The sequence below is a fragment of the Podarcis bocagei genome (genome assembly GCF_964188305.1).
Source record: "Podarcis bocagei genome assembly, chromosome: 3".
NCBI classification, from domain to species: Eukaryota; Metazoa; Chordata; class Lepidosauria; order Squamata; family Lacertidae; genus Podarcis; species Podarcis bocagei.
The window spans coordinates 40,927,701-40,953,473 of NC_138127.1; the positions used below are offsets into that span (position 1 = coordinate 40,927,701).

Consider the following 25,773-nt stretch of genomic DNA (forward strand, 5'->3'; position numbering starts at 1 on the left):
TAATCCTTAAAAAGCAAGTTTAAAAAGATTTGCTTTGCTGTTATGAAGCAGCTGCATGCACCACATACATATGGCATTAACACACATTACTTGTGGAAGCCAGCCTACCAACCTCACTAAGACTTTCCATCAGCATTTATCAGTGTGTTTGCCATACATGTAACCAAAGAATACTTGTCTAGTAAGTTTTGCTGCCAACACCACTTATCTATTATTTCAATGGTGCAATTTACAACACTGCACTTTGGCTACATTCTAACACACTTACAAGGAAGACCCATTGAAATCCATGAGTATTGCCAAGCAAACACAGACAAAGTAAGGCTGTCATGATACTTTCATTTTGGCTTGAGTCAAGATATAGTTTCAAGTGCTAACACCATGTATTTGGGAAAGTAGCAGTCGTCACCAACAAAGTCAATATATAGCAGCACTAGTAGATGCAACTATATGTACACAAATTTCATACCACTGAATCATAAAACCAGTTTGCAATATTCAAAAGAAAGGTGAAAAGTTGCAGATGTCCACGTCAGCCTGCATGAATCGTGCATCATGCCCGACCAGGGTTTTGCCTGCAGCACACTATACAAATCCCAGAAACTTATGTAATTCTTGGACAGATATAAATCCAACAAAGCATCTTAATATTGTAGTAGGCACAAGAGAAAAGCTTTAATACATTAACAGCCAGGTTCTAAAAAGAAAGGAAAAAATGAATCTGAAGGCCTCCTCTGCAAATATGATGTTAGCTTTGAGGCAACAGGAAGGGGTTATACAGGATACAAAAATAGAGTTTCCTGTTTCTAGATAAGAGGACTGTGATGCACGTAAATATGAACAGTTGATAATAACCAATGAAAGAAATTCTAATGAGGGGAACTGCAGTTTACTAGACTAACAAGACAATGCTACTTATGATTGCTGCAAGTAAGATACACACAAAAATTCAGCCTAGGCAGATATACTTAGAAATATTCCATTGAACTCAGTATGACTGAACTTGAAGCCTTCTGAATCCAAAACATGATCCCTTTCCATACATAGCCCTTACTTTCAGACTTAGGACTGACCAATAAAGAAGTTCTCCTGTGGAAGCAGCCGACTATGTACCATAGCCTACCCTACACGTGACAGAATCCTTGTTTTACATTTACTAGGAAGCCTCATTGAAATTCAGTGGTGATTGACCTGAAAAGGTGCATAGAACATTGTAAGCTGAACTACCTAAGAAAGCTAGCAGGCAAATTAACTGCTTTCCCAGGTAGCGTACACCTGGGAAGCTACTGTCACTTTAAAAGGACAGACATGGTTCTGTCACAATCCATGGTCAACAATGTGATTTTGTACCACTGCTGCCTTTCTCCCTACTGTTTTTCACTTACTGCAAATATGACAATGACCATACCACTTGCCCACACAGTATCTAATTGAATACATGATCCTAGTAGTTCCTGGGAAAATGCTTGATAAAGAAATATTACAGTAGCTTCTTAAGATGCAGGCCAGAGCATCAAAAGATTTGTTAACACATTCCTAAGATGGTGATGGCTTGTTTTGCTTAACTGCCATCTGTTCATAAGATTTAGTGTAAAAGGTGTACAAAACTTTAAACAGAAACCAAGGGAACCACAACAGATATGACAATGTATCACTGTGTGTCCCCTTTTTATTGAAACAAAAAACTTCTGAAACAAACTTAAGCTTATTTCACCAAACATTTGATATAGGAACTTGAACTACCACTTTGCCCTTATCATAGAAACACGCAGCACAGGTAAAAATCACAGACCCACAAAATCAGACTCCTGTAATTACAAGCCTGATGTGTCAGCCAAATAGTCACTGATAACAGTAGCAGCTTTGATCTTAAATTTAATTAGATGATTTACTGAGTAATTCAACCTGGAATTTAGACTGGGAATTCAAGCAATTCAACATTGTAAAAAAAATAATTCTTAGCAGGCATACACACAATTACAGTTGGTCTGTAGCAATCAGTATTGGTACAGCCATCAGAACATTTTCAGAGTTGTCTATTTCAAAAGTCTCATACTGCACCAAGTCAAAAGCAATGTACATAGCCACTCATTAGCAATCAGTTACTGTATTGATGTTAGGTATGCCTACCCAAGATTTTCACCCAAGTCTTCTCTGATACCAGCTTTTTATTATTGGTAGTAGCAGTAGCAGTAGTACTACTAAGACTTTCACCAGGAATAGGGCAGTTACTTAAAAGCACACATGGACACACACTTAGTAACTTAGGTGTTCAATAAAGTGTCTGTGTATGTGGGTTTTTTAAACTTGTTTGTGCACTAATCAAAAGTTTGGGCAAGAACATGAAAGACATAATGTGGGCCACTTCACATATTAAACAGTTCTTATGGGCAAGTTAGTCCCATGAAGAATTAGGGTGCAAGAAAATGTATGCCATTTTGCCCACAGGGTATGCATAGGATTGCTACATCTCTGTGTGTTTCATGATTAATAGAAGTGCCTCACAAGCAGGACCACTTTTCAACTGTTACTATGTTTTAAAAGTTTAACAAGATCCAAGTGAACAATGAAGTATATTATCCATAAAGCATGATGTTTAAGAAGTGGTATCAATATAATCCTATAATTTCTCCAACATATGGCCTCAATTACAGTAATAGTACAATTCCTCCCAACTTTCCCCAAATAGTAGGAAAATATTGCACATGTGGAAAACTTCCAGTAACACTGACAAAGCAGACGAGCAGGGAGAAAACTGAACATTGTAAAATCGGCAGATGGATGAAGACAAAATTGCACATTTAACCAGGCTATCACTAATATATTGACAGTTAAGGACGTCCATCAGTCATTAAAACGCTTTATGACAGTTACTTCTGCTACTAAGCAAAATACTGGAGTTAACTTTTAAGCCCTCTTAGCAATCTGACTTGAAAAGTTAGACAAATTTAGTTGAGGAAGTTACGTAACACAGATGTATTTAGTTTAGAAAATTACATAATATCGTCAGGATTTGTTATGTTGTCCAGCACGCCTGCTAGATTTTTCTTTTGAACGCTGAAATCTCAAGTAGCACTTAAGCAGAAATGTACTCTGGCACAAAATACACCCCTACAAGCAAACACACACACACACACACACACACACACACACACACCTCGAGACAAGACATAAGATTCAAGCCAACACAAGAGAAAGCTGAGCTTCAGATAAGATCGGAGAGCTGACGTAGCCTATTTAAATCATCATCCCGTGAGCTCGAAGGAAACCAGAAGCGCTTAAACTATTTTGAATGAAACGTGTCTTTTCCCCATTAGAAGTTCCTCCTCACGTCAAAAGCCCTCCTCCTCCTCCTCACACAGGACCGTGCCCGACAACGACAACAGTGGAATTATTGCAGGAAAGAATGGGAGGGAGGGTCGCCAAGGTGGCGGCAAGAGTACTCAAGAAGAACACAAGACCGAGCCACACAAAAGCGAGAGGGTGACTTTTCGGGAAGTTAATTTCTGTATTATCATTGTTATTATTTGCGGGGGGGGGGAGCTGCTTTGAAGGAGTCACCTACCTCTTTGATCTTCTCCCTTTTCTTCCGGATGGCGGGGTCTGTCGGTTCCCCTCCCACGGCCCCGACGGGTTTGCGGAACGGCAAGTCCGGCAGCCCGGCGGCCCCCGCCTCCCTCCTGCCCAACTTGTCCTGCAGCAGAAACTTCGCCTTGTCCTGGTGGATGTCCCTGCGGATCTCGTCGGGCAGCTTCTGGAGGGTTTCTTTCGCCTCCCGCAAAGCTCGCTCGTGGTCCTCGCGGATCTTGGCCAAGTTCTCCGCGGCTTCCTCTGCAACAGCAGCGGCGGCGCCGGCCCCATAGCCGCTGCTACTACTCCCGGCTCCGGGCGGCTGCGGCGGGCGCTGGTGTTCCCCGTGCGCCGGTGGCGGCGGCGGCTGCTGCTGGAGGTTGCTGCTGGAGTGGAAGAAGACGCCGCTGAGCAGCTTGGGGGAGTCCGGCAGGAAGAAGATGGCCCCGAAGCAGAGCGTGATGAAGGCGCTGAAGACCAGCAGCAGCACGAACTTCTCAGTCAGGCGGAACGCGCCGCTGGGGCCGGGGGCTTTCCTGCCTCCGGGCCCGCCCAAGGGACCTCCGCCCAGAGGGCCGCCCAGGGCGCCCGGGCCGGCGGGGCTGCCGAAGAGCGGCAACAGGCTGACGGCGGGCATCGCGCGGGGCTCCGGGACTCAGCGCCCCCTGTAGGCCGGCGGCGCCCGCGGGGCAACCCGTCGTCACCAAACCGCCACAGCCGCGGCGGGCGCCGTCACAGCCAGAGCGGGCCGGCGGGACCAGCCCGCGCTTCCTGCCCTCGGCTGCCGGCGGCAACTTTCTTCGTCCTCTTCGGCGGCAGGAAGTTTTGCTCGGCCGCCTCCTCCTCCGCGAGTTCTCCCCTCACGGGAAGCGGCTGCCTTTTGCCCGGCGAGGGAAGTTCGGACCCGAGGTGTGTTTGCGGCTCTGTCAGCTCCTGCCGCCGCCGCCCCCTCGGCTGGTGCGGCTGCTGTCGCCGCTGCCCATTTGACGCCGGCGCTGCCGCCTGCCCTCAGGTATCCGGCGAGAGGAAGGCGGAGCGGCGCTGCTGTTATCGCTGTGGCCGCCCAGCCAATTCATAGGAATGATGACACTTCGCTCCCTCTCTCCCCTCCTCCCTCCCTCCCTCTCTCCCCTCAGAGGCGGCGGCGGCGGCGCCTGGCACTCGGAAGCGGAGGACAACTGCTTACTCGAGCACGGAGCGCGGAACTGAGGCAGCCGCGAGAGGGAGGCCCCTGCTTCTCGGCGAAGGAGCGCGCTGGACCAATCACAGAGTAGGCGGGGCTGGGTGGTGGCGGGCGAGAGGAGGAGGCGGTTACGGGAAGAGAAGGGGCGGGGCATTCCAAGGAGCGAGGGGCGTGGCGTGTGGGTTTGTGGTTTTTTTACAGTTGAGAAATAGAGCGTCCCGGGCGGAGGGGGGCGTTGCCCGTGCAGCGCGCATGGGGTGCCAGAGCCGCTGGTTGCAAACGTGCGCGGGCGGGCGCGCGATCACACTCGCACACAAACACACAGACAGATGATGACTTGGCTTGCTATGCATCGTCGTCGCCTTCACCTGCTCGGGCGTACGTGACGCCACGCAGGAGGTTAGGCGAAATCCTCGTGCCTGGCCCACCTCCCTGCCTAGGGATCATTAACCCCGGGTCCGTTCATGCATGCACACGTGCAGTAGTAGTTGCGTTTCTTGATCAATCAGTCCTGCTGCAATAAGTGGGGCTTTGATTCTAGCGCGAGGTTGCAGCGTGACGCGCACCGTCCCGTCCCCCCACTACAAAACTCAAGTTTTAACACTTGTTGACAAAGGATCTTCCTATGGACGGCCGGCTGCGTGCATTTTTTGTTTGTTTGTTTTGTTTACTTATTATGTGGCGACAGTTTATGGGAAGGGAGGAATTGAGGCCGAAATCTGACACCGGCTGTAAATATACAGACCGATCGATACATTGCTAAGGCAATAACGGGCGCGCTGGGCTTCCTGTGCCGCTTACTTGATTGACTAAGCGAGACTGGGTAAACGTGCACAGCCTCCCCCCGAACTTTTCTGGAATTAAACAATGCATTGGCTGAAGTGACCAACTGGGTTTTCCACCACAATAATCCAGCGGGGCTTCCAGACTCTGCTGCCCATGCACAAAAGTTTTGCACGGTGTCCTGAGGACAACCTGATCAAATGGAGCTGTCAACTTTTTCCTTTTCTTGCGAGGAGTCTTATTCGGAATAAGGGAATTTCCCTTAAAAAAAGGGGAAGGTTGACAGTTATGACTCCGATTTAAATCACGTTGCCTCCCCCAAAGAATGCTGGAAACTGTAGTTTGTTAAAGGTTCTGGGACTAATAGCTCTGTGGAGGGTAAGATACTGTTCCCAGGATTCTTTGGGGGAAGCCATGTGCTTTAAATGTACTATGTTGATGGTGCACGACTGTGGTAATGTAGCTGGAGTCTGGCTGTTGTTTATTTACTGGACTTGTAGCCTGCCCTGTCCCAAAGACTTGGGACTGTTAGCAGTGTACTAATTATTCTGCCTTATACTCCACACCACTCCATCCGTGCAACCAAAAACATCCACAGTAGACTTCCATCCCTACAACCTTGGGCAAGTCTTCTTAAGAAAGTAATTCTAGAGTTTAGGTGCAGCCACCCATGACACTTGTTTATATTCCCTTGCAGGCATTATTTGGTTCATAGTGGTGGTATGCTTAAACGTTATGATAGACATGCTCTCATAGCTACAGGGTAGTTCATAGCCACCAGTAGCTTGAATTCAGCTTGGAAGGTAATGCAGGGTCAGTGCAAATACTGGGAGAATAATGGTGAGTCACTATTAGAAGGTGGGTTGCAATATTTTGCATTGGCTAATACTTGTGAATTATTGCCAAGGAGAGCCTTGCATAAAGATTTGGCTATCCTTATTTAGCAACATAAAGGCTCACCTGGGCCTCTGCATGTTATACTTTGCTGCACAGCTGTTGTGTTGCTGTGGTGCACTCGACAGATAAAACATATGCTCATTTAGGGTCCATGGTACTCTGGGAGCTCTAGGTGGGAATTGTGCTAGGCAAAAGGGTTTGTGTGTGGTTGTGAAGGGGATTGAAAATGGTGATTGTGGACTTTCACCAGAACATTCTTAAATTCAGAATAATACTGTATACAACATCAAAGTCTCACATTGAACAAAATGATCCATAGAAAGTACTTTACGATCTGAAAATAGAAACGATGTATGTACTTTTGTAACCCCAGAAAATCTTTAATAAAAACAATTAAAAAGAAGAAGGGGGGGTGGCCTTCCTGGGTAGAAAAAGTTTGCAAGTGCTTGAAGTAAAGGGAAAACAATCATCTGATAGGTTGCAAAAGAAAAATAAATTGAATGTTTTGTTTAATTAAAAGTTTGCAATGAACAATGACTCAACGCTTTACCAAACTTACAAAGCTAATTTTTTCTATAAGAAGTTATGTAAAGCTACACATTTATTGTACATGGCTCTATGCCCAAAGCCCTTGCCAAGCAGTAAATTATACAGTGGTGTTGTAATGAACATAGAAATGAAAGGAACAGCTATAAAATGGTTTAACAATAGCCTGTGAAGTCTTTGACATTAAAAAGCACATTTATAGTATGTACAGTACCCCAGAGCATCTCCAGTGACCATGCAGCTACACTTCACCTTATGGTTAAGAAAAATGTGGTGAAGAAACAAACCAAATCAGTACCCTATAATTACCATCTTTTTATTTATTTTTTAAGGGAAGGGATTGGAATTTTTCATGGAAGATTTATTTTACTTGTGACTATAATTTTAGCAGACAACAGAAAATCTTTGTCAACTCTTAACACAATCATTTATGTGACTATATTCCTCTTAGGCTAGTGCAACATTGTACTGCAGACCACTGCTTTAGTTTGTTCGTTCTTTGTGCACCAGCACATTGTATTATGTTATGGCCACAACATAAGAGGCTGCTAGAAATTGAATTAAAACTCAGTTTGTTGGCACTCAAATGCAACTGGGGATATGAAGTGAAGAGAAAGGGAAAGTATTGCATGGTTGGATTGCACGTGCTCAGTTCCTCTTGAGTTGGGATGGAGGAGAAATTCAAGTCTGTTTGTATTTAAAGGCAGATTTATCAAATTTTCACTTCTATCCTTTGCAATTCATACTTATCTGAATTTTGTGATGCAACTCTCTTACCAACCAATGATAACAAAAATGCATATATTATGTAAAATGTGCAGACGAATGAATGTATTAGTGAACATAACGTGAGAAAGGCATTCTGTTAGGAGAAAATGCTTACAAAATGAAACTTGCACTAAAACGCAGAAGTGTTTTTTTAATCACAAATTGCTGCAGAAATGTGGAGAACCGAATTGAAGGTTGGAAAAATAAGAAAGTGGGAGAACTTAAACTGACAGATCCTTACATTGCAATCTGTAAAGCGCTATGTATGTCTTAGGTTCAAACTATATGAAAGACCGTGTTCCTCTGGTTTTGAGATCTTTGGGGGAGGCCTCTCAGTCCCACCACCCTCAGAGGCACACTTGGTGGGATGTGGGAAAGGGCTTTTTTAGTACCTGCTCCCAGACTGGAACTCCCTCCCCGGAGAAGATAGACTGGTTCCCTCCTTGTCCTTTTGCCAGCAGGTGAAGATCTTCTTGTTCCAGCAGGTTTTGGGGAGCTGACTGCTTTTAATAAAAGGGATGGTGCAGTGCTGCTTTTATTGCAATTATTTGTATGTTTGAAACACACACACACACACACACACACACACACACACACACACATATTTGTTGCTTTTAATAAAGAAACAATGAGAAACTGAGTGTTAATTCATCATTTATCACTGCTTGGTCTGGAAAGGCCTTCAGTACTTTGCTGTGTTATTTCTTCGTGTCCATGGAACTTTACCTGCAAACACCCTGTGGACCACAAGCAGTCCTTACACCACAGTTTAGGAATTACTGCCAAGGATATTTAGGAAATTAAGATGACTACGTTTTAAAGATATTCAAGCTAACCACAATTGTGTTAATTATACTATCTGCAGGAGGTGTACTGTATTATGTCTTGTGAAAGGTTATGTGGATATTGCCTAAGTTTTAACAATCTTGTGCCCTCAATTATCCCTTTGTTGTTATTGCCCATTTCCTTCCTTCTCTTAGCAAATATGCAGTGTATGCCTGATGTTTTTTCTTTTTTGATGATTCCCAATATGGCTCCACCAATTAAACACTATGGAAATTGCTTGCTGAGGGTTCAGATGATCTTATCCTCACCAACTGGAAGGGCATTTACAGATCATAATTTCTGTTGCTAGCTGCAATGCTTTAAATTCAAATGCCATTGCTGCACGGAATACAGCTATGTACATATTTTGGTGCATTCATTTATGATATATGGTTTTAAAGGGCCTGATGAAACTTGTAGTGACAGAGTTCTGTAATGGAGGCTCTAAGCAGTTTGCAAAATATGGAAATTAGTTACACAAGACAGACATGATTAAAATACACAATAGTTAAAAGAAAACTGTAATTAAAATAAAAAAAAATAAAATACCCAATCATGTTAAAACATTACAATATAAAATGTACAATAAAAGAATCCAATTAAAAGTGATAAAAAACGAGTCTTGTGTCAAGAGATCAAGGGAATGCCTTTGTGAACAGGTGCATCTTCAAGAACTGGCGGGATGCCAGTATAGATGGGGCCTCATATTTCTGCAGGAAATGCCTACCACAACACCAGTACTACCAGTGAAAAACCCCACCTCTGTCTCACCATAAATCATCAGGCTATCATAGGACTAACCAGGTTCCTGTTGTAGATATCAATGCCCTTACTGAGCAATGGGGTGGAGAGTTGATCTTCCATGTATTCTTATTCTTCTTATTCATTTCATGTTTATACCACTTTATATTTTTATTTTAAAAAATCCTCAAAGCGGTTAATAAGACATAAAAACATCAAAGTATGCATTTAAGGCAACATAATTGACAGGAAACTAAAATATTAAAGATTTCAAAATAAAACATTGCAAAGGAGGTCAACTACAGAATGCACATTTAACACAGCAAAATTAACAAAAAAATCATATCAAAACAAAGCCTTACTATAGGAAGTCAAGTATAAAAATGCACATTTAAAAGAGCGTAGTTAGCAAGAGAATAAAATATTATCATAAGCATAGAACATCTGCTGGGCAGTGGCTGTGGAAGCTCAGGTTCAATGACCCGGATCTGCACTAGAGACAGCCAAGACAGCTCCCTTAGCTTTTGTAGCTGGAGTGATTCCTGGGCCCCATCCTCCCAGGCCAGTGGAAAAAGGCCTGTAAGGCAGGAAACAGGTCTTCCAGGACTTACAGCCAAGATGACAACCTGCTCTAGAGTTGCTTAGGGCTTTATATGTAAGAATACTGTAAAACTGGCTCAGTGGCTCATAGGCAGTCATCCCTTCGCACTGGTTTTGCACTTTCTCCATACCAAGCTTTTAGTACTTAAGGCAGTCTTCCCATTTCTTCCTTCTCATCTTTTCCTGCATTCTTCATTCTGTACCAACTCATCTGCTATTAATGCTTTTCTTTTCCAACTCCTGTCTCAGTGGCTTCTGATAGAATTCTTCCTATGGTGTGGCATCCTCCCCTTCTCTGTTCATGAAGGTGCTTGCCTTTCTTATTCTATACATGACATTGTGGCTGAATCAAAACAAATCTCTAGACTTCACAGCCCTGTTCACAGACATTGAAAAACCCCTCTCCATGGGTGATGGTTCGGGGAGGGTAGTAGCAGGTCTGATGATTGTTGCCCATCTTATATTGTAAGCTGCAACATTTGTACGCACACTGCCCTTTTCCACCACTCATTATGTGTTCCTTCCCACTCATCCATGCAGTGTGAAGCAACTGAGTAAAAGAATGACCCCCACAATGAATTAGCTATGTTTGTAATATTGCGACAATGTGAAATCTGATTGGCAGTATGGAATTGTAACATACAGTAATCACATTCACCATGTGATCCCTGATTGGCTAGTTAATACAGTGTGCAAAATAAGGAGAAGTGGAATAAAAAAAGTGCCTAAACGGCTGTCCAAAGTGAAAATGAACATGGGCAAACGGCTGTGTGAAAAAGTCAACATTTGATGGTCTTTGGAGAGACATTTTTGGACATCCCACCTCTCATTACACCCCTCATTTCATATCAAAAATGTTCACTCCTGAATATTCATTGCAACCTTACACAAAATCCATTTCTTCAGCAAAGCCTCTACCTGCAACTTTACTTTTAACAGTGGACTCTGTATCCTTTCCCCGTTGTTCATTCATCACACTGTGACCTCTCCCTATACTCCCCCTGTGCTTACTTATTTTCTGTCCAGTGCCTAAGAAACTGTTGACAATAAAACATGTTAAATGGTAGTGGTACCCGATGCAGCAAGATTCTAAAAGTAGAGTTTTAGTAGTGCCTTCTACCTTTGTGATTTATCCGAGTTGTAAGAACTATTTCCCAACAACCTCCTGTAATGTTCTTCAACAATACCAAGTTGCACTCTCATACTCTGTGTGGTAGTGATCTGAAAGCATTGCAGTCTTTACACCTATTGCAGCTTTTATACTTGGATGCACACACAATTCACTCTCTTTCTTTGATCTCTGGCCTTTAATCATTGTAGGTCCCCCCCTTTCAAATCTTGGTGCTGCATTTCAGAATAGATTCAACTTCATAGGCAAATAAAAGCACAATAAGAGGGAACAGTAGTAGTAAATGTGTTAGATTTCTTTCTAGTCCAATAAGGAAATATGACATTAGGGTATATTTCCAGATTACAACTCAACATTGATGCCTATAAATAAAACATTAAGATACTAGGTTTGGTTAACAATTTCTCTGTTTTCCTTCTGTTGTGTTCCTTAAAAAATAACTTTAAAACTTATGCTGCAAGCCCTTTTTATATTTCTTTTATATCAATAAAAATGCTATCCAGAAAGTAAGTGGAAATATTTATTTATTTACTTATTTTGTGTCTTATGTTTCCTCCACCATTTAGAGTACTTATTCTGTTCTTTGAACATAAGATTTTGGGAAGAGAAAAAAAAAAGATACCTTGAAAAAAATAAAGTAAAGGGCCAGATTAGCCCATTGGCAATGCCTCGAGACATACCTCAATTTCTTTTTAGCATGTGTCATCTGAACAGGCACACTGTTCCCATGGGCAAGTAATATAATGGTGGAGAAAAGGGTTTTCTAATATGAATCAACACTGTACTTTTAAAGAATGGTTGGTGCCTGTTGACCACTGCTGCCCAAGTGCTTATATTTGATGGCTTTAATTTTATTGTCCGTAATGGTTGTATTCTAAGACTTTAATTATTATGCCTTCCCAATGATTTAGAAAGCCTTCATTTTAAGAGCCCTTGCAACCTGTCTCACTTTTGCTGCTGTGTTATAACAGGCCAGTTTTGTTCCGCCATTCTCAGCTTAGCCCCATGAATTTCATTTCGTGCAATCACTCAGAAGATGGCAGTTCTCAGGGGGATGGACTGCCATGTGTTGATTAATGCAGCTGGGATGCCTGTGTTCAGGCCATACCACTATGAATATTTGTCTTTTTCCAAATGAAATCAAGGACTTTCTCCTTAGTTTTCTAGCCTTAGGGTGCTTATTCCATTGATTTACTCGGTTGGCTTACTTTTTAATAGGGGAAAGACTAATCAGGAACAAAAATCCAAACTTGTCTGCTCTCCAGACTTCTTCTGGGTTATCTGGTATAGCTAAGCCCAAACTTTGGAAAAGGGGTAGTTGTGTTAGTGTGTTGTAGCAAAAACAACCATGATTTATTTGGCACTTAGAAGATGGACAGATTTATGGTGGTATATATTTCCATTGGCCAGAGAGACCATTTTGTCAGTTCATAATCACCTAAGTGCATAGTAGGTACACATATATAACCATAGAGAGAAGTGTTATTTATTGTCGAGGGCCTGAGCACCGAGTCGTCGCTTACATGGTGACCAGGATGGCTACAAAGCCGAGTGCTAGTGAGACCCCAGACACTCACCCTCTTAATTTCCCCAGAGATGTTTGTTACATTTTGCTAAGCATCAGTTTTTGCCAGTAGATTTTGGGTGGGGAGAGAGCCCAAATCATGTGCCATGTACTGGGCAGAGAAAATCCTCTTGGTACCACTTAGCTCAGCGAAATACCTGACAGCTAGATTTTTGGTGGTGGGTGGGGAGAGGGTCCTCTTTCTCTGTAAGTCAGCCTAAATTTGCATCTATACAACTTAGTTAGAATATACAAATGTTACATCAATATGTATCACGGGCCTCTGCCCTTTTAGATATCTATCAATGCCCCTTTTTGCTGTCATTGGTTTTAACAAAGTAGACCAAAAGGGCATGCACTGTAAGAGGATGCAGCATGTGTTTCACACTGCTATGCAAACAGGTGATTTGGTTGATTTACAGGGCCTGTGATCTCAGTTTCTCTGTGTTTATGGCATTGGTTGTGATGCATCCTGGGAAAAGACAGATACCTCTTGGACACTCCTCAAGGGGTGCAGAGCCCAGGCTGGTCTTGTGCCTGTACACTCCAGACATACCAACAGATAAGGACCAGGACAACCACTCCGAAACATGCATGTAAGAAACCTAACACAACAATTCTAGGCATGTTTACTCAGAAGTAAGTCCTATTCCAATAAGACTAATCCCAAACTTGCCTGGACATCAGTGGGGTGTGTAGAAGTGGCATAGCCATTGCTGCATCTGCAGCCTTGCCATTCACGCCAGCAGGGACACAAGGCAGGCAAAATCCTGCTCGGTGTTACGCCAGCCTGGAGCTGATATAGCAACTTAGCCTAGATCAGGCTCACTATCTTCAAATGATGGCAGTCAGCCTGGCTTGGAAACTAGTGTACAGTGGTACCTCGGGTTACAGAAGCTTCAGGTTACAGACGCTTCAAGTTACAAACTCCACTAACCAGGAAGTGGTTGCTCCAGGTTAAGAACTTTGCCGCAGGATAAGAATAGAAATCGCGCGGCAGCAGCAGGAGGCCCATTAGCGAAAGCACGCCTCGGGTTAAGAACCGTTTCAGGTTAAGAATGGACCTCTGGAACAAATTAAGTTCTTAACCTGAGGTACCACTGTATTTCAGGTCTGTGCAGCCCTTCTCTGCACCTGGAATGCTTTGTTTGGGAGTTTTCCATGGGCTACTGCTGGTGGGATTCCTGCTGCCAGTAATTTTTCCAGGCAGAATGGGGAGCTCTGCAATGGAGAAGAGATGTCAGCATCAGTCTATGGACAGAGACTAGTGGTACTGCTTTAGGATGCGCACAGAGAGAGACACCTGCCCCATCCAACACCTCCTTCCCCAGTATTTCAAATTGTGGGGTTTAGATTGCAGCCTTATTTTCTAAGGCACGTTCAGAATTGTAGATTAAATCTGAAGCTTTTAAGAGGACACTGTACCCAGGGAGTTAGGCTACAAAATGGCACAAAGCAGATTTATTTAAAGTAATAATACACTGTTAAAATATATTTTGAAATATGAAGCACCTGTTAAATGCAATGTGCATATTGGTGCAAGATATTCAGACTGAAAGAGCTTAAGGTATTCAGTTCAGGTCTCTAGCAATGCAGAAGTAATTAAATGCACATATATCACTTTACGAACACATACCGGGAAAATTGTCAATATACAACTTTCAACATCCATTGGTAAAATGCAGCCCCAGCAGTGAACATCACCTTAATGAAAATCTGTGAAATACACAACTGTACAGTGCTCGGCAATAGATAACAAATTGGAAATAAGGGAAATATTATGGAGACACAAAAATGGAACATTGTATTTAATTTATGCTTTATATTTCAAAGGGTATTTTAATAATATGTTGTAACTTTTAATAAGCCTCTTCTGTGCAATTTTGTGCTCTAACTTTTGAGTGTAGCAGAGAACTTTTTCTTAGAATTTATTACCCTTCCCTTTTGTATGTGAGGGTCTTGTACAGCCTTTAAGAGGATTGCAGTGTAGGATCATTTGAATCACGGGGGACCTTGAGCTGCACAAATATGAGGCTCCCTACCAACAATTGATTGAGTGAGGGTTTAATAGCCATTTATGCTAAAACATCTGCAGTGGGAATAATTTTACTCAAGTGTACAATATGCTAATATGACAGCATAGGATCAAAGTACCGTAACAATTCCTTCATTGAAACTTCCTTGGTAGCAACTGCAGGGAACGCTCTCTAAAAGGCCTTTATTGGTCTTTGGTATCTTCAGTGCTGAACAAGCAGGGTCCCGTGGACACTGGGAAATGTAGTTCTTCTGGTTGCATGAGTTTTGAATATAGATAGCAGGCAACCTGGAATTTCTTTATTGTTGTTGTTGTGGTTGCTGCTGTTGTTCTATAATTGCTCCCCTCCCCAAATGAAACTAACTCACACCATTTACAATGGATTCATGTTACATTGAAGGCATTAAAGACAGGTATACATTGAATGACTATATTGTAGAAAGGTAAAGGCACTTTATAAAGAAAAGTAATAGAGGTACAGAGATATAGAAATTTGACTGGGGGCATTACAGGTCTCTTATGAATGAAGAACAGACGGGACACAGAACATACCTACATCATAAAAAAATCCAAGTTATTAATATGTGTAGTGTAGGACCTACTCTAAGGAAAATTGCATAGCATTTCAGTCTGTTGTATTTCATGGAATCTAGAGCAGCATTTTAGCCCCATGACAACTCTGTGAGCTAGTTCAGGCTTAGAGAGAGTGGCTTGTTCAGTGAGCAAATATCTGAATTGGGATTTGAACCTTGTTTCCCACATCCAAATATTGCATTGCCGCAACAGATTACATTCCAGCCACCTCTCAGTTTCTCAATTTCTCTAGAGGCATCTACTAACTTCCCTAGTAGTACTAACTTCACTTAGATTGAGAGACAAAACTTCATCCCAACACAGTGTTGATGAGCAACTATAATGGAAGTTAATCATTAATTGTACATGGACTCAGAAAGACTATTTTAACTGGAGCAGAACCAGGGATTGCACTGTTGTTCTTAATAAGGATGCCCATTAAATCCTAGATTTACCTTTTCATCTATCCATGGAATAAATGCACTCTGAAGATCTTGCTATAAAAGTGATTTGCATACTTACTTTTCTTCTGAAGTTTTTTTTTTAAAGACACTTTATTTGTGAGAGGCCATATGGTGTATCTTATCTTTTTTTGCTCACTAGGTAGAACAATAAATCTATTGTGCCTGATGCATAACAATAGGAATCTGTAAGACCTTGCTGTCCTATCATTTGGATGATGATTCAGTTTATATTTACATCCCATCCTTCTTCCCAAAGAAGCTTAGGATGGCATGCCTTTGTTGGTAATGTGCAAGAAAATATAGAAAGTTTTTATTTTCAACTTGGCCAAGAAGATGGGATGCTCTGTAGCCTGTCCCAAACATATCCTGTTCTCTCTATGAAAATGTTGTGTTTCTCTACAGTTTGCCATTCTTTTGGTGTTTCCCATTGCTTTGGAGAAACATCAGCTGCCTTACAAATCCTTCCTATTCAGACACATTTAAAAGAAGAAAACATGCATCAAAAGCATTCAAAAAGTAACTGAAGTGCATTGTACAAGCAAGACAGAAGTATCAAAGTATAATAGAATCAAATCATAGAATCACAGAATTGTAGAGTTGTAAGGGACCCTGAGGATCATCTAGTCCAACTCCCTGCAATGCAGGAATATGCAGCTATCCCATAGGGGTATCGAACCTGCAACCTTGGCTATATCAGCACCACACTCTAACCAACTGAGCATTGCTAGCTTGCTACATTTCCCTCTGACTTGCAACAAGTTAGACAAGATAAATACAATAAATCCATAGGTTACTCTACTGACAATAAGACTGCCGTCAGTGGAACATGGAGTGAAGTAATATTTGGCAATACACTTTATCTCATTCAGCTCCTGCCTCAAATCTGCTCCAGAGTATTGTACAAGTCATATATTGTCAAATGAAGTTATATGGCCATTGATCATTTATATTTATTTATTTTTCTGCCATACCAGATAGTCTCCCATTGATTGAAATTGTATTTCCATTTGCTCATCATATACTAGAGATGTGATAATATAGAATTGGCTGAAATTTACACGAAGCTTTGTTGATAGAATTTGTTGATAACCACAATAAGGTACAGTATTAGGAGATTGGGAATGGAATTATTAGAGGATTCTGAATTCCAAAATCTTGTTTGAGATAGGAAGGCTATTGATATGGAAATGTTGTGTTAAGGAATGGAAACTGCCAAGCAGCATCCTTAATATTCCAGAGCACAATCCACTAAGAACTTGGATTGCATATACTCAACATAATTCCCACTGGAACGGGTGGAAAATATGTGGCAACAGTCCTTATGGAGCATACCTCTTTCCCTTGTGAGAAAGATTTGTTTTCAGAATCGGGGAATCTGACTTGAGCTGTCAGTAATGAACATAATTCACTATGGAATCTGAAACAATGTCCATGCTAGAGAATTTGAGGTATTCCCCAGTTGCAGATGAAATAAAATATTCACCACAGAAAATATAATGAAAAGGCTGCATAATTTTACATAATCATAGCACAAAAAATAATACAAACTTGCCTAATTCACGAAGTTTTGCTATTTCTTCTACATGAACATTGCCATTTAATTGCAAATTCTTTTTTTTTTTTGCCGTGTAATTTTTATTGCCTTGTCTAGGTAAGTGTCTCTTGAGCCTGAAGCTGGCCAGTAGCTCACATCTCTCACTTGCAACATCTGTGCAACCAGACAGAAACAATGAGTCCTGCTAAATAATTCCCATGGGGATAGGGGACAACCACAGCAAACCTTGCTTGTATGAAATATTTACCCAGCATGTTCTTTCTATAGAGGAGCAAAGAGGTTCTTGTTAAGTTAATACCCTTTGTGTGTGTGTGTGGGGGGGGATGATTTACTGATTTCAAAAGGCTTCCTCTACAAATGTTTGTTGATCACACTGACAACCTTTCCAGTATGTAATGTTGACTGCCCATGTCCCTTTATCACCTTTTGCCAGACCTGGGTCCAGGAATGGAACAAGGCACTGAACAGGATAACCCCAAGGTGGACCTCTTGTTCAGTGATGGAGGCTGCACTGGAGCCCTAATGTATATCAAAGATTGCTCTTCTGGATATCCCATCATAATAAATTATATGTCATTATGCAGTGCCAGAGGAGGAAGGCTCCTATGTAGCTCAGTGGTAGAGCATCTGCTTTGCATGCAGAAGGTCTCAGGTTCAGTCCACAGCATCTCTGGGTAGGACTGGGAGGGAACCCAACCTGAAATCCTAGAGGGCTGCTGCTAGTCCATATAAACTATTCTGAGCTGGATGGACCAGTGGTCTGACTCAGTAGGAGGAAGCATCCTACGTGTCTAGAAAAGGGCCTTCTCTGGGATGGTGCTCCATTTATGAGGTGTGTCTGGTGCCTACTTTGGGTTTTGTTTGTTTCAGTGCCAACTTAAAATATACCAATTTGTCCAGGCATATGTGAGGAGGCTAACTAAGGTCACAGTCCTCACTTGCCTGGCAGTAAGTTGCAATGGATTCAACAGAACTGAATAGAAATGATGAGGATTGTACTGCTAGTTCAGTGCTGGAAGGATGGAGCCAGCTGCAGTATTACAGGTTGTTTCAGAGTGCACTTATGGCTGTTATTTAAATTACTTTTTAATTGCTTTTGTTTGTTTGCATTGTCTTTTGTTGATATTTTGTTTTCTATAATCTGCCCTGGGATCAATACTGATGAAGAATGGGCTAAAATTTTTCAAAACAAATAAACACAATTGCCTAGCATAGTTGTATTGGGTTAATTTACATACCTATAATATTTTTTTTAAAAAAATGTTTATTTTCTTTCAGCATGTGTGGACAGCTGCCTAGCTATAGTCAAAGGCTCAGTCCAATACGAAAGTAACAACAGAATGAACGATTGAGCGCTAAGAGCATAGTGACAACTTATGAGAAACTCCTCTCCTTATTCTGTCACTCAGAGCTGGCGCCACCCTCTTCAGGACTTCTTATTTAGCCTTCCTGATAACATCTTGTGCACTGGAATATGGAGGTAGCCTGAGCTTTGGGGACATAAATGGACAAAACATTGTTGTCAAGAGGAGACAAAGGAGAAACTCCACTGGTGGGCAGTTCAAAGCTCCTGATTGTTCTATTGTCATTGAAATGTATTGTTTTAAGGAGCTCCAAAGAACGCACAAGTCTGGACTTATTTCTGCAGGCGCAGAAGGGAACAAATTTGCTTTTTCCAGTTGGCATAAATAGTCTGCTGCCATCCACCTGATTTTGCTTTCCACCCAGCTCCCTCAGTGGTTAAAATGCCAGCACAGTACATTTTCCTAATGTGTTTTGTCAAAGTAGCAATTTTCTAATAGTGTCGTATGAAAAGTAGAAAATGACACAAAATGTTTGTGTTTTCTATTGATCTTTAAAATGACCCCGCTCCTTTTCAGCATAAGTGACTGACAATTACTTGGCAGATAACCCATGCAGACACCGACCTTGAAGAATTAGAGGAAATCTGTTCCACGGATGAAGTGTTCTTGAACAATTTCTCTGAAGGATTGCACACAAAAGTGCTTTCCTCCGGCATCATTCATGCATGCCCTCTTGTTCCACTCTCTGACTGTGGTACAAACGTGATGCTGTAGTCAATGTAAGGAAGAAGAAGAAGAAAAATAAACAAACTACCTTACACCTCAGTTCCCACCCACATCATTTTATAGAATGCTACAGTATAATGTACACACAAGTTGGATGCGGGTGGTGCTGTGCTCTAAACCAATGAGCCTCTTGGGCTTGCTGATTGGAAGGTTGGCGGTTCGAATCCCTGCGACGGAATGAGCTCCCATTGCTCTGTTCCAGCTCCTGCCAATCTAGCAGTTTGAAAGCACACCAGTGCAAGTAGATGAATAGGCATTGCTGTGGCGGGAAGGTAAATGACGTTTCCATGCGCTCTGGCTTCTATTACTGTGTTCTGTTGTGCCAGAAGCAGCTTAGTCATGCTGGCCACATGACCTGGAACGCTGTCTGTGGGCAAATGCCAGCTCCCTTGGCCTGAAAGTGAGATGAGCACTGCAACCCCATAGCTGCTTTTGAGTGGACTTAACCGTCCAGGGTTCCTTTACCTTTACCTTTCCACAAGTGCACCTGTCTTTAATTCTTATTTTGTTCAAGCTTTACGACAACACCAAATTGCAGACCACGTAGCCATGCATCATGGCCTTGCAAGTGCTTGACAACCCACTTCCCACGTGTTTGCAAAGCTAAGTTAGCATTTAGCCCCTACACAGCACAAAAGTGCTTCACGCAGATGACCTGGTGAGGAGTATTATCCCCATAACATAGGTCAAGGGCTAAGACCAAGAGGCCTGCTTGGGGTTGCCTAGTGAGCTGTGTGGCAGAAGCAAAACTCAAAGCAGCTATTGTGTTTTTATTTTCCCTAGGTCTCTGTTGCTATGCTACACCAGCTCTCTGAAGCAGCTGGGCAACAAAGGCAGGAGTTTTATTGAGCCCTGGTGGGCTAAATAAAATTCGGAGGCTATCTACCTGGCAGCGTAGTTGACAAGATCTTCACATCCATGCTCATCAGTGAAATGAGCAGGCTACAGGTGCAGTGCTGGGCATCTTTGCATGGTTTGGAGTAGCAGTAATGTCATCTTCATGCAAGCTAGCAGGTCAGCAATCAGTGTGTTTCCCTCCACAACACCAACAAGCAAGGGAACAATAGACCTTTTTGCAGGTTGGGAAGGTGTACGATGACACAGAGGAGCTGCCAGAGAACCGCAGAAAATATGCCCCATTTAAAATATCTTTTTATTTTATTTATTTATTTATTTACGGCTATTAGCCCATAAAATATGTACAAACATAAAAAAGCACAAAGGTTTAAAAACCAAAATATCTGACAACAGAAGGTGAACACTGCGATGCAAGGGTGGGTCATTGGGCAGAGCCAAATAACAGGATGTGGCCCGGAGAGCTCCAAGAAAAGTTCACAGAAAAAGGAAAACTGAAGACGAGATCCGACATGCACTCTCATCATAACTGTCCGATTAGATTTTGATGTTGTTGTTGTTTTTTGGTGGTTTTTGCGTGTGAGATAACCGCATTCAGGAATCTCGCCACCTGCAGAGTAACAGAAGGATCTGTATCCTGCAAAAGCAGTGCGACGTGTGACTCAACAGGCCTGCTAACCAAGCGCAGTAAAGCAGGGCCCAGGAATTTAGTCCTGGCTATGCTATGTAGGGGACAGTTGAACATTATATGTGGAAGAGATTCAACAGTTTTCCCATCACACACGCATAGCGGAGACACCAAACCCTTGGAAAATCTGTGGCTCAGCAGGTTCGATGGAAGGACATTGAACCTTGCACGAATAAATGCAAGTCGGTGTGGTACTGATGAAAGAGATGACATGTATGATGGAAGGTCAAGTGGTGGGGTTATTCCGTGATACCTGGGGGAGCAGACACCCCCACCTCTGGCAAGGTTGTGTTGATTTTCAATGTCTGCTAATCTTTGCTCAATGAGGCTTTTAGCTGAGCGTAAGTTCATCTTTAGGGAGTCCGCTGGGGAAATTCCGATGCTCAGAAGTTTGGCATGGATTTTTCCTACCCACGGATTAACAAATTCGTCCCGCCAGAGGCACTGAAAAAGGTAATGGTCGGGAAGCCTATGCCAGCTGGACAGCCAATAGCTAAAGACTCGCTTCCAGATGACAGTCTCCAATGTTGCAATCCTTAACTCCAGACGTATGGCTGCGTTGCTCACACACATGGGGAGTTTCAGGAGGCGACGGAGAAACTGATTCTGCAATGTCTCCAGCGATGTTAAATTGGACCCAGGGGCCCAGAGTGGGGCAGCATAGCAGAGGGTGGAAACCACTTTTGCGTGGTATACCTTCAATGCAGAGGGGATGTGGGAGGCTCCGTCAGCCACAAAAAATTGGAGTAGAGCGTAAAGTATTGTTTTCCCTTTGTTTAGTAAATACTCTATCTGTGGCTTCCAGCTTAGGTTGTAGTGAAAAAAGACTCCCAGGTATTTAAACTTGAAAACCTGTTCTAATTGGACTCCATCTAACTTCCAGCTGTAAGTTTTCCGAGACCTGGTAAAGACCAGGACTTTAGATTTCCCATGATTAATTGTCAGATGGTTGAGTTTGCAATAAGCCGCAAAAATCTTTAGAGCTCTGCATAAACCGACTCTAGAGTAGGAAAGGATTGCTGCATCATCGGCGTATAGGAGCAAAGGGCAGCGAAAATCGGCTAGGCGGGGGGCATGAATGTTGGCTTGAGACTCATTCAGAAAGAGCTTCATATCGCTAATAAACAGGTTGAAGAGGAGTGGAGCCAAAATGCAGCCTTGGCGCACACCTCTATTTATTGGGACCTCGTTGGATAGGTTTCCCGCAGGTGTGAGTCTCACTCTAGCCGACGACCCGTGGTGTAATTGGGTTATAAGCCATAACAGTCTTCTATCTATGCCCCATCTCTCTAGTTTCTTCCATAGACAGTTTCTTGGGATACTGTCGAAGGCGGCCTTTAGGTCTATGAAAGCGACGCATAGGCGCCCCCGCCTCGGGGCAGAATATTTTCTGGCAAGATGATACATAATTACCATATGGTCAGAGGTCGAGTAATTGTTCCTAAAGCCCGCTTGCTCATGGCCAATCAGATTTGAGTCGTTTGCCCAATGAGACAGCTTAGACAGCAAAAATTTTGCATAGATTTTCCCGATGATAGACAGAAGGCTGATGTTCCGATAGTTCTCCGGGTCAGCAGGGGGACCCTTTTTATGGACTGGCACGATCACGGCCTCCTTCCATGACCTAGGGATAAGCCCCGTAGAATTAATTGCGTCAAAGACTTTGGCCAGAATTTCAGCCCACCACCTCGGTTGCGCAACAATAGCCTCAGCAGGGACTAGATCCGGCCCGGGGGCTTTGCCCGTTTTCAGATCTAATATCAAGTCCATTATCAGGTCTGGGTCGGTAGAGGGCCACAAAGGTAGATGGTCGGCTCGGAATTCCGTGGATGAGTTGGATTCCTCTGCCAAGGAGAAGTATTTACTCAAGAATTTTTCCCATGTGGGCGCAGGGATAATCGTCAGTGGGTACTTCCTTCCTCTTATGTTTATCAGAGCCCAAAATTCCTGTGGTCTGCGGGATCTAGAGGCCGCTATCAAGGCTCGCCAACGCTTTTGATGCCACTCGCGTTTGGCCAGCTTTAAAGTCTGTTTGTATGCTCTTTTGGCTTGTAAATAGGAGGATGGTAGAGCTTGGGCATTAGAGTTTTTGTGTTCATTATAGATGGAGCGAAGAAGGGATCTTGCTTGTTTGCAAGAGGTGTTAAACCAAGGGGCCCCAGCACTGCAATGCACCACTTTCGCCTTTTGAGGAGGTGATGTAAAAAAAGTGGTAAGGTTTGTTGTAAGAAGGTTAAAAAGTTTCAAAACCGAATTGGAATCTTGTAAATCAGTAGTTATTTGAGGTAGATAGGCAGTGATTTCCCTATGGAAAAAATCCTGGTATTTTTGGGCCACAGCCTCCGACCATTTGATCCCTCTTATTTGGACCGATGATGAGGTTTCCAGAAGGACTGAGTGTTTGTAGTCCTTCTGGTGCCGGAACAATGACAAAGTGGTCACTACTGGGAGGTGATCACTGAAATGTTGATTTTCTACTTGGAAGGAAAGTACATTAACGGCCAAATTTGCGGAGATCAAGACGTAATCGATAACACTGTTAGATGTTGGTCCCAGGTGAGTGAACTCCCCCGGTATATCGGGGGGGAAGGTGCCGTTCAAGAATACTAGATTCAAACGAATGGCCATTTGGTAAAGGGTCACTCCTGCTTTGTTTACTCTGTTGTCCTTTGAAGTTCTAATTCTGGTATGTTCCAAGTCAAAGTTGTCCAAACATGGGGGAGTCCACCATTTGGACTTGGTTAGTAGGTCCCAATTAGTGGCAATACGAGCATTAAAATCTCCCCCTATTAAGGAATACGAATTAGGGCATTTGGTATGACATGATAATAGGTGATTTTCAAATGATTCCCATCTCCAATCAAGATCAGGTGCTGAGCCTTCGGGGGGGAGATAAACATTAGTAATTAGTAATGAGGACTTCCCTTCTGTGATCAGTCCAGATAGAGCAAAAGGCGGGGAAGCCCGTACCAGAGTGAATTTGGCACGGAGTTGGAGTGAGATCCCAATCAAAAGACCCCCTTTGGGGCGACCTCCTTTCAAGGAAGGGGAGGCCGGAAGTGTTAGAAGATCGAAGCCATCTATGATAATCTCTTCCTCATCCCACGTTTCTTGGAATAGAATGATATTAAATGAGTTTATGTACTTCCTGAATTCGGGGTCTGATTTTTTGGTTCTCCAACCAGCGATGTTCCAGCTAAGTATTGATAATGTCGGGTCCTTGTGCTGTCCCGGTAATTGTCACTTTGAGTTGTTTAATGGGTTCTTGGAGGTAGAACGAGGACCTATAAGAAAATCGGTAATTTTAGTTTGTGTGGGTAAGGTCTTCTTCTGTGTTGATTGAATCCATGATTTGGTAACATTAACAGGCAGGAAGGGTTTTGCCGGGGAGGAAGAATTAGGCAAAGTTGGTGAGGTTGGATGCTGTTCATTGAGGTGAGTAGTAGCAAGTCTTTGATGGGCTATACTAGTAGATCCGTCGGAGTTGTCAGTCTTAACCAGGGTAGCGCTAATAGGTGTTCCAGCCATCACTTGTAGTTGCTGCGCAAATGGGGAAGAATTATCACGCAGATGTATAGAAGGGCGTGAACGTGGGGATGGTGCATGCGTAGTCATTTCCTGGTGATCTTCAGGCAGGGATGATTCTAGCTCAGGCATTGAGGCAAAGGAATCATCAACCTCCATATTTTGATTGGACATAAGGTCTGAAACGGGAGTATTGAGTTTATCAACTTCCTCCACGATAGAATGGTGCTGTTGTTCAACAGGTGACTGCTGATTCAGATCAGTAGGGGATAACAAAGTAACAGGTTGAGAGATTATCAAGGTATTTGATGGAGACGCCTTGTGGGACGTGGAGCACCTGCTCTCCTCTCTCATCGGCATAGAGGGGTCCCCTTGCGATAGGAGTCTTAGTTTGAGTAGATCCAATCTATCGAGAATAGCCTGCTGTTCTTCCGAAGGGAGTTTTCCATAAGAGGAGATAAGATTTCTCTCTTCAGGGATATTCCAATCTCCGCTTGCAATTGGATCACTCCTCAGCTTAGCTAGATGGTCACTTGCGGTCGCAGGTGGAACAGGGGGTACCCGGCTAGGTGTTTTTCCCTTTATTATAGGGACAGAGGAAGGAAACAGGCATTCATTGCCTGTTAAAATGTTGGGAAAAAGAGGTTTAACACTCGCGTCCTTAAAGACTCTTGTTGTTACAATCTCCCAGGGTGCCAGCCGATCTTTTTGTCTTGCAAGAAGATGTGGGATCCTTGCAGACTGGAAGGAGAGCATAAATTTCCTTGGCCAGGGCGTGGCATTTAGGGGTACTACAGATAGAAGATCTATCCGGGAAAAAGGAATATTTAACAAATCACGTAGGTACCCTTTAGCCATCATCAGGTTATTCCACCTAAGTCTGGGGGCGTCACGGGAAAAAAGGGATAGACATATTTTATTAGGTTGAAAAATCAAGGATTGCTTATTCCTTTGGGGCAGTGGTAGCCTGCATCTTGAGCCCTTAAGGAGAGATTTCTGGTCAAGTTGTCTCTTTAAGGTACTCACAAGCTGCACAGGAGATTGATGCAAATTAGATAGCTCAGTAGAGGAAGGTAGATGAGCTAGAAAGGCCCGTGTAAGTTTATTCAATGACGAAGAAATCCCCTCCAATTTCTTGAAGATGAAGCTTAAAGTCCTGATTACCAGTTGTATTTGATCAGGTACTAATTCATGGGCAGTTTGCCCTAATGCTTCCCGTTTCAGTGACGGAGGTGTAATTAAGGTATCAGGGAGGAGGGTTTCCCTATGGCTTCCATCCCCCGCTGGATCAGCTAGCTTTTCCAACTCTCCTTGATCATGCAGAGGCCAAAAGCGGTTGTATGTTTCGACCGCAGAAACAGTTACTTGCTCCGTTTTGCTGT

The 25,773-nt window shown here is 43.0% G+C and overlaps 1 protein-coding gene and 1 long non-coding RNA gene across 2 annotated transcripts in view; one reads left to right on the top strand and one right to left on the bottom strand.

Moving 5' to 3' along the window:
- The window catches only part of MAN1A1 (mannosidase alpha class 1A member 1), a 53,957-nt gene extending 49,298 nt beyond the window's left edge, over positions 1-4,659 (bottom strand). Inside the window, exon 1 of the mRNA XM_081187695.1 lies at positions 3,566-4,659. Coding sequence (XP_081043821.1) covers positions 3,566-4,207 — 642 coding nt within the window. The 5' untranslated portion in view covers positions 4,208-4,659. The remainder of the gene's footprint in view (positions 1-3,565) is intronic.
- Positions 4,660-4,726: 67 nt separating this feature from the next.
- On the top strand, positions 4,727-19,357 carry LOC308583649. Its single transcript, XR_014006310.1, has 2 exons — positions 4,727-4,840; positions 18,512-19,357. It is a non-coding gene; the product is annotated as an uncharacterized lncRNA (long non-coding RNA).
- The last annotated feature ends 6,416 nt before the right edge of the window (positions 19,358-25,773 follow it).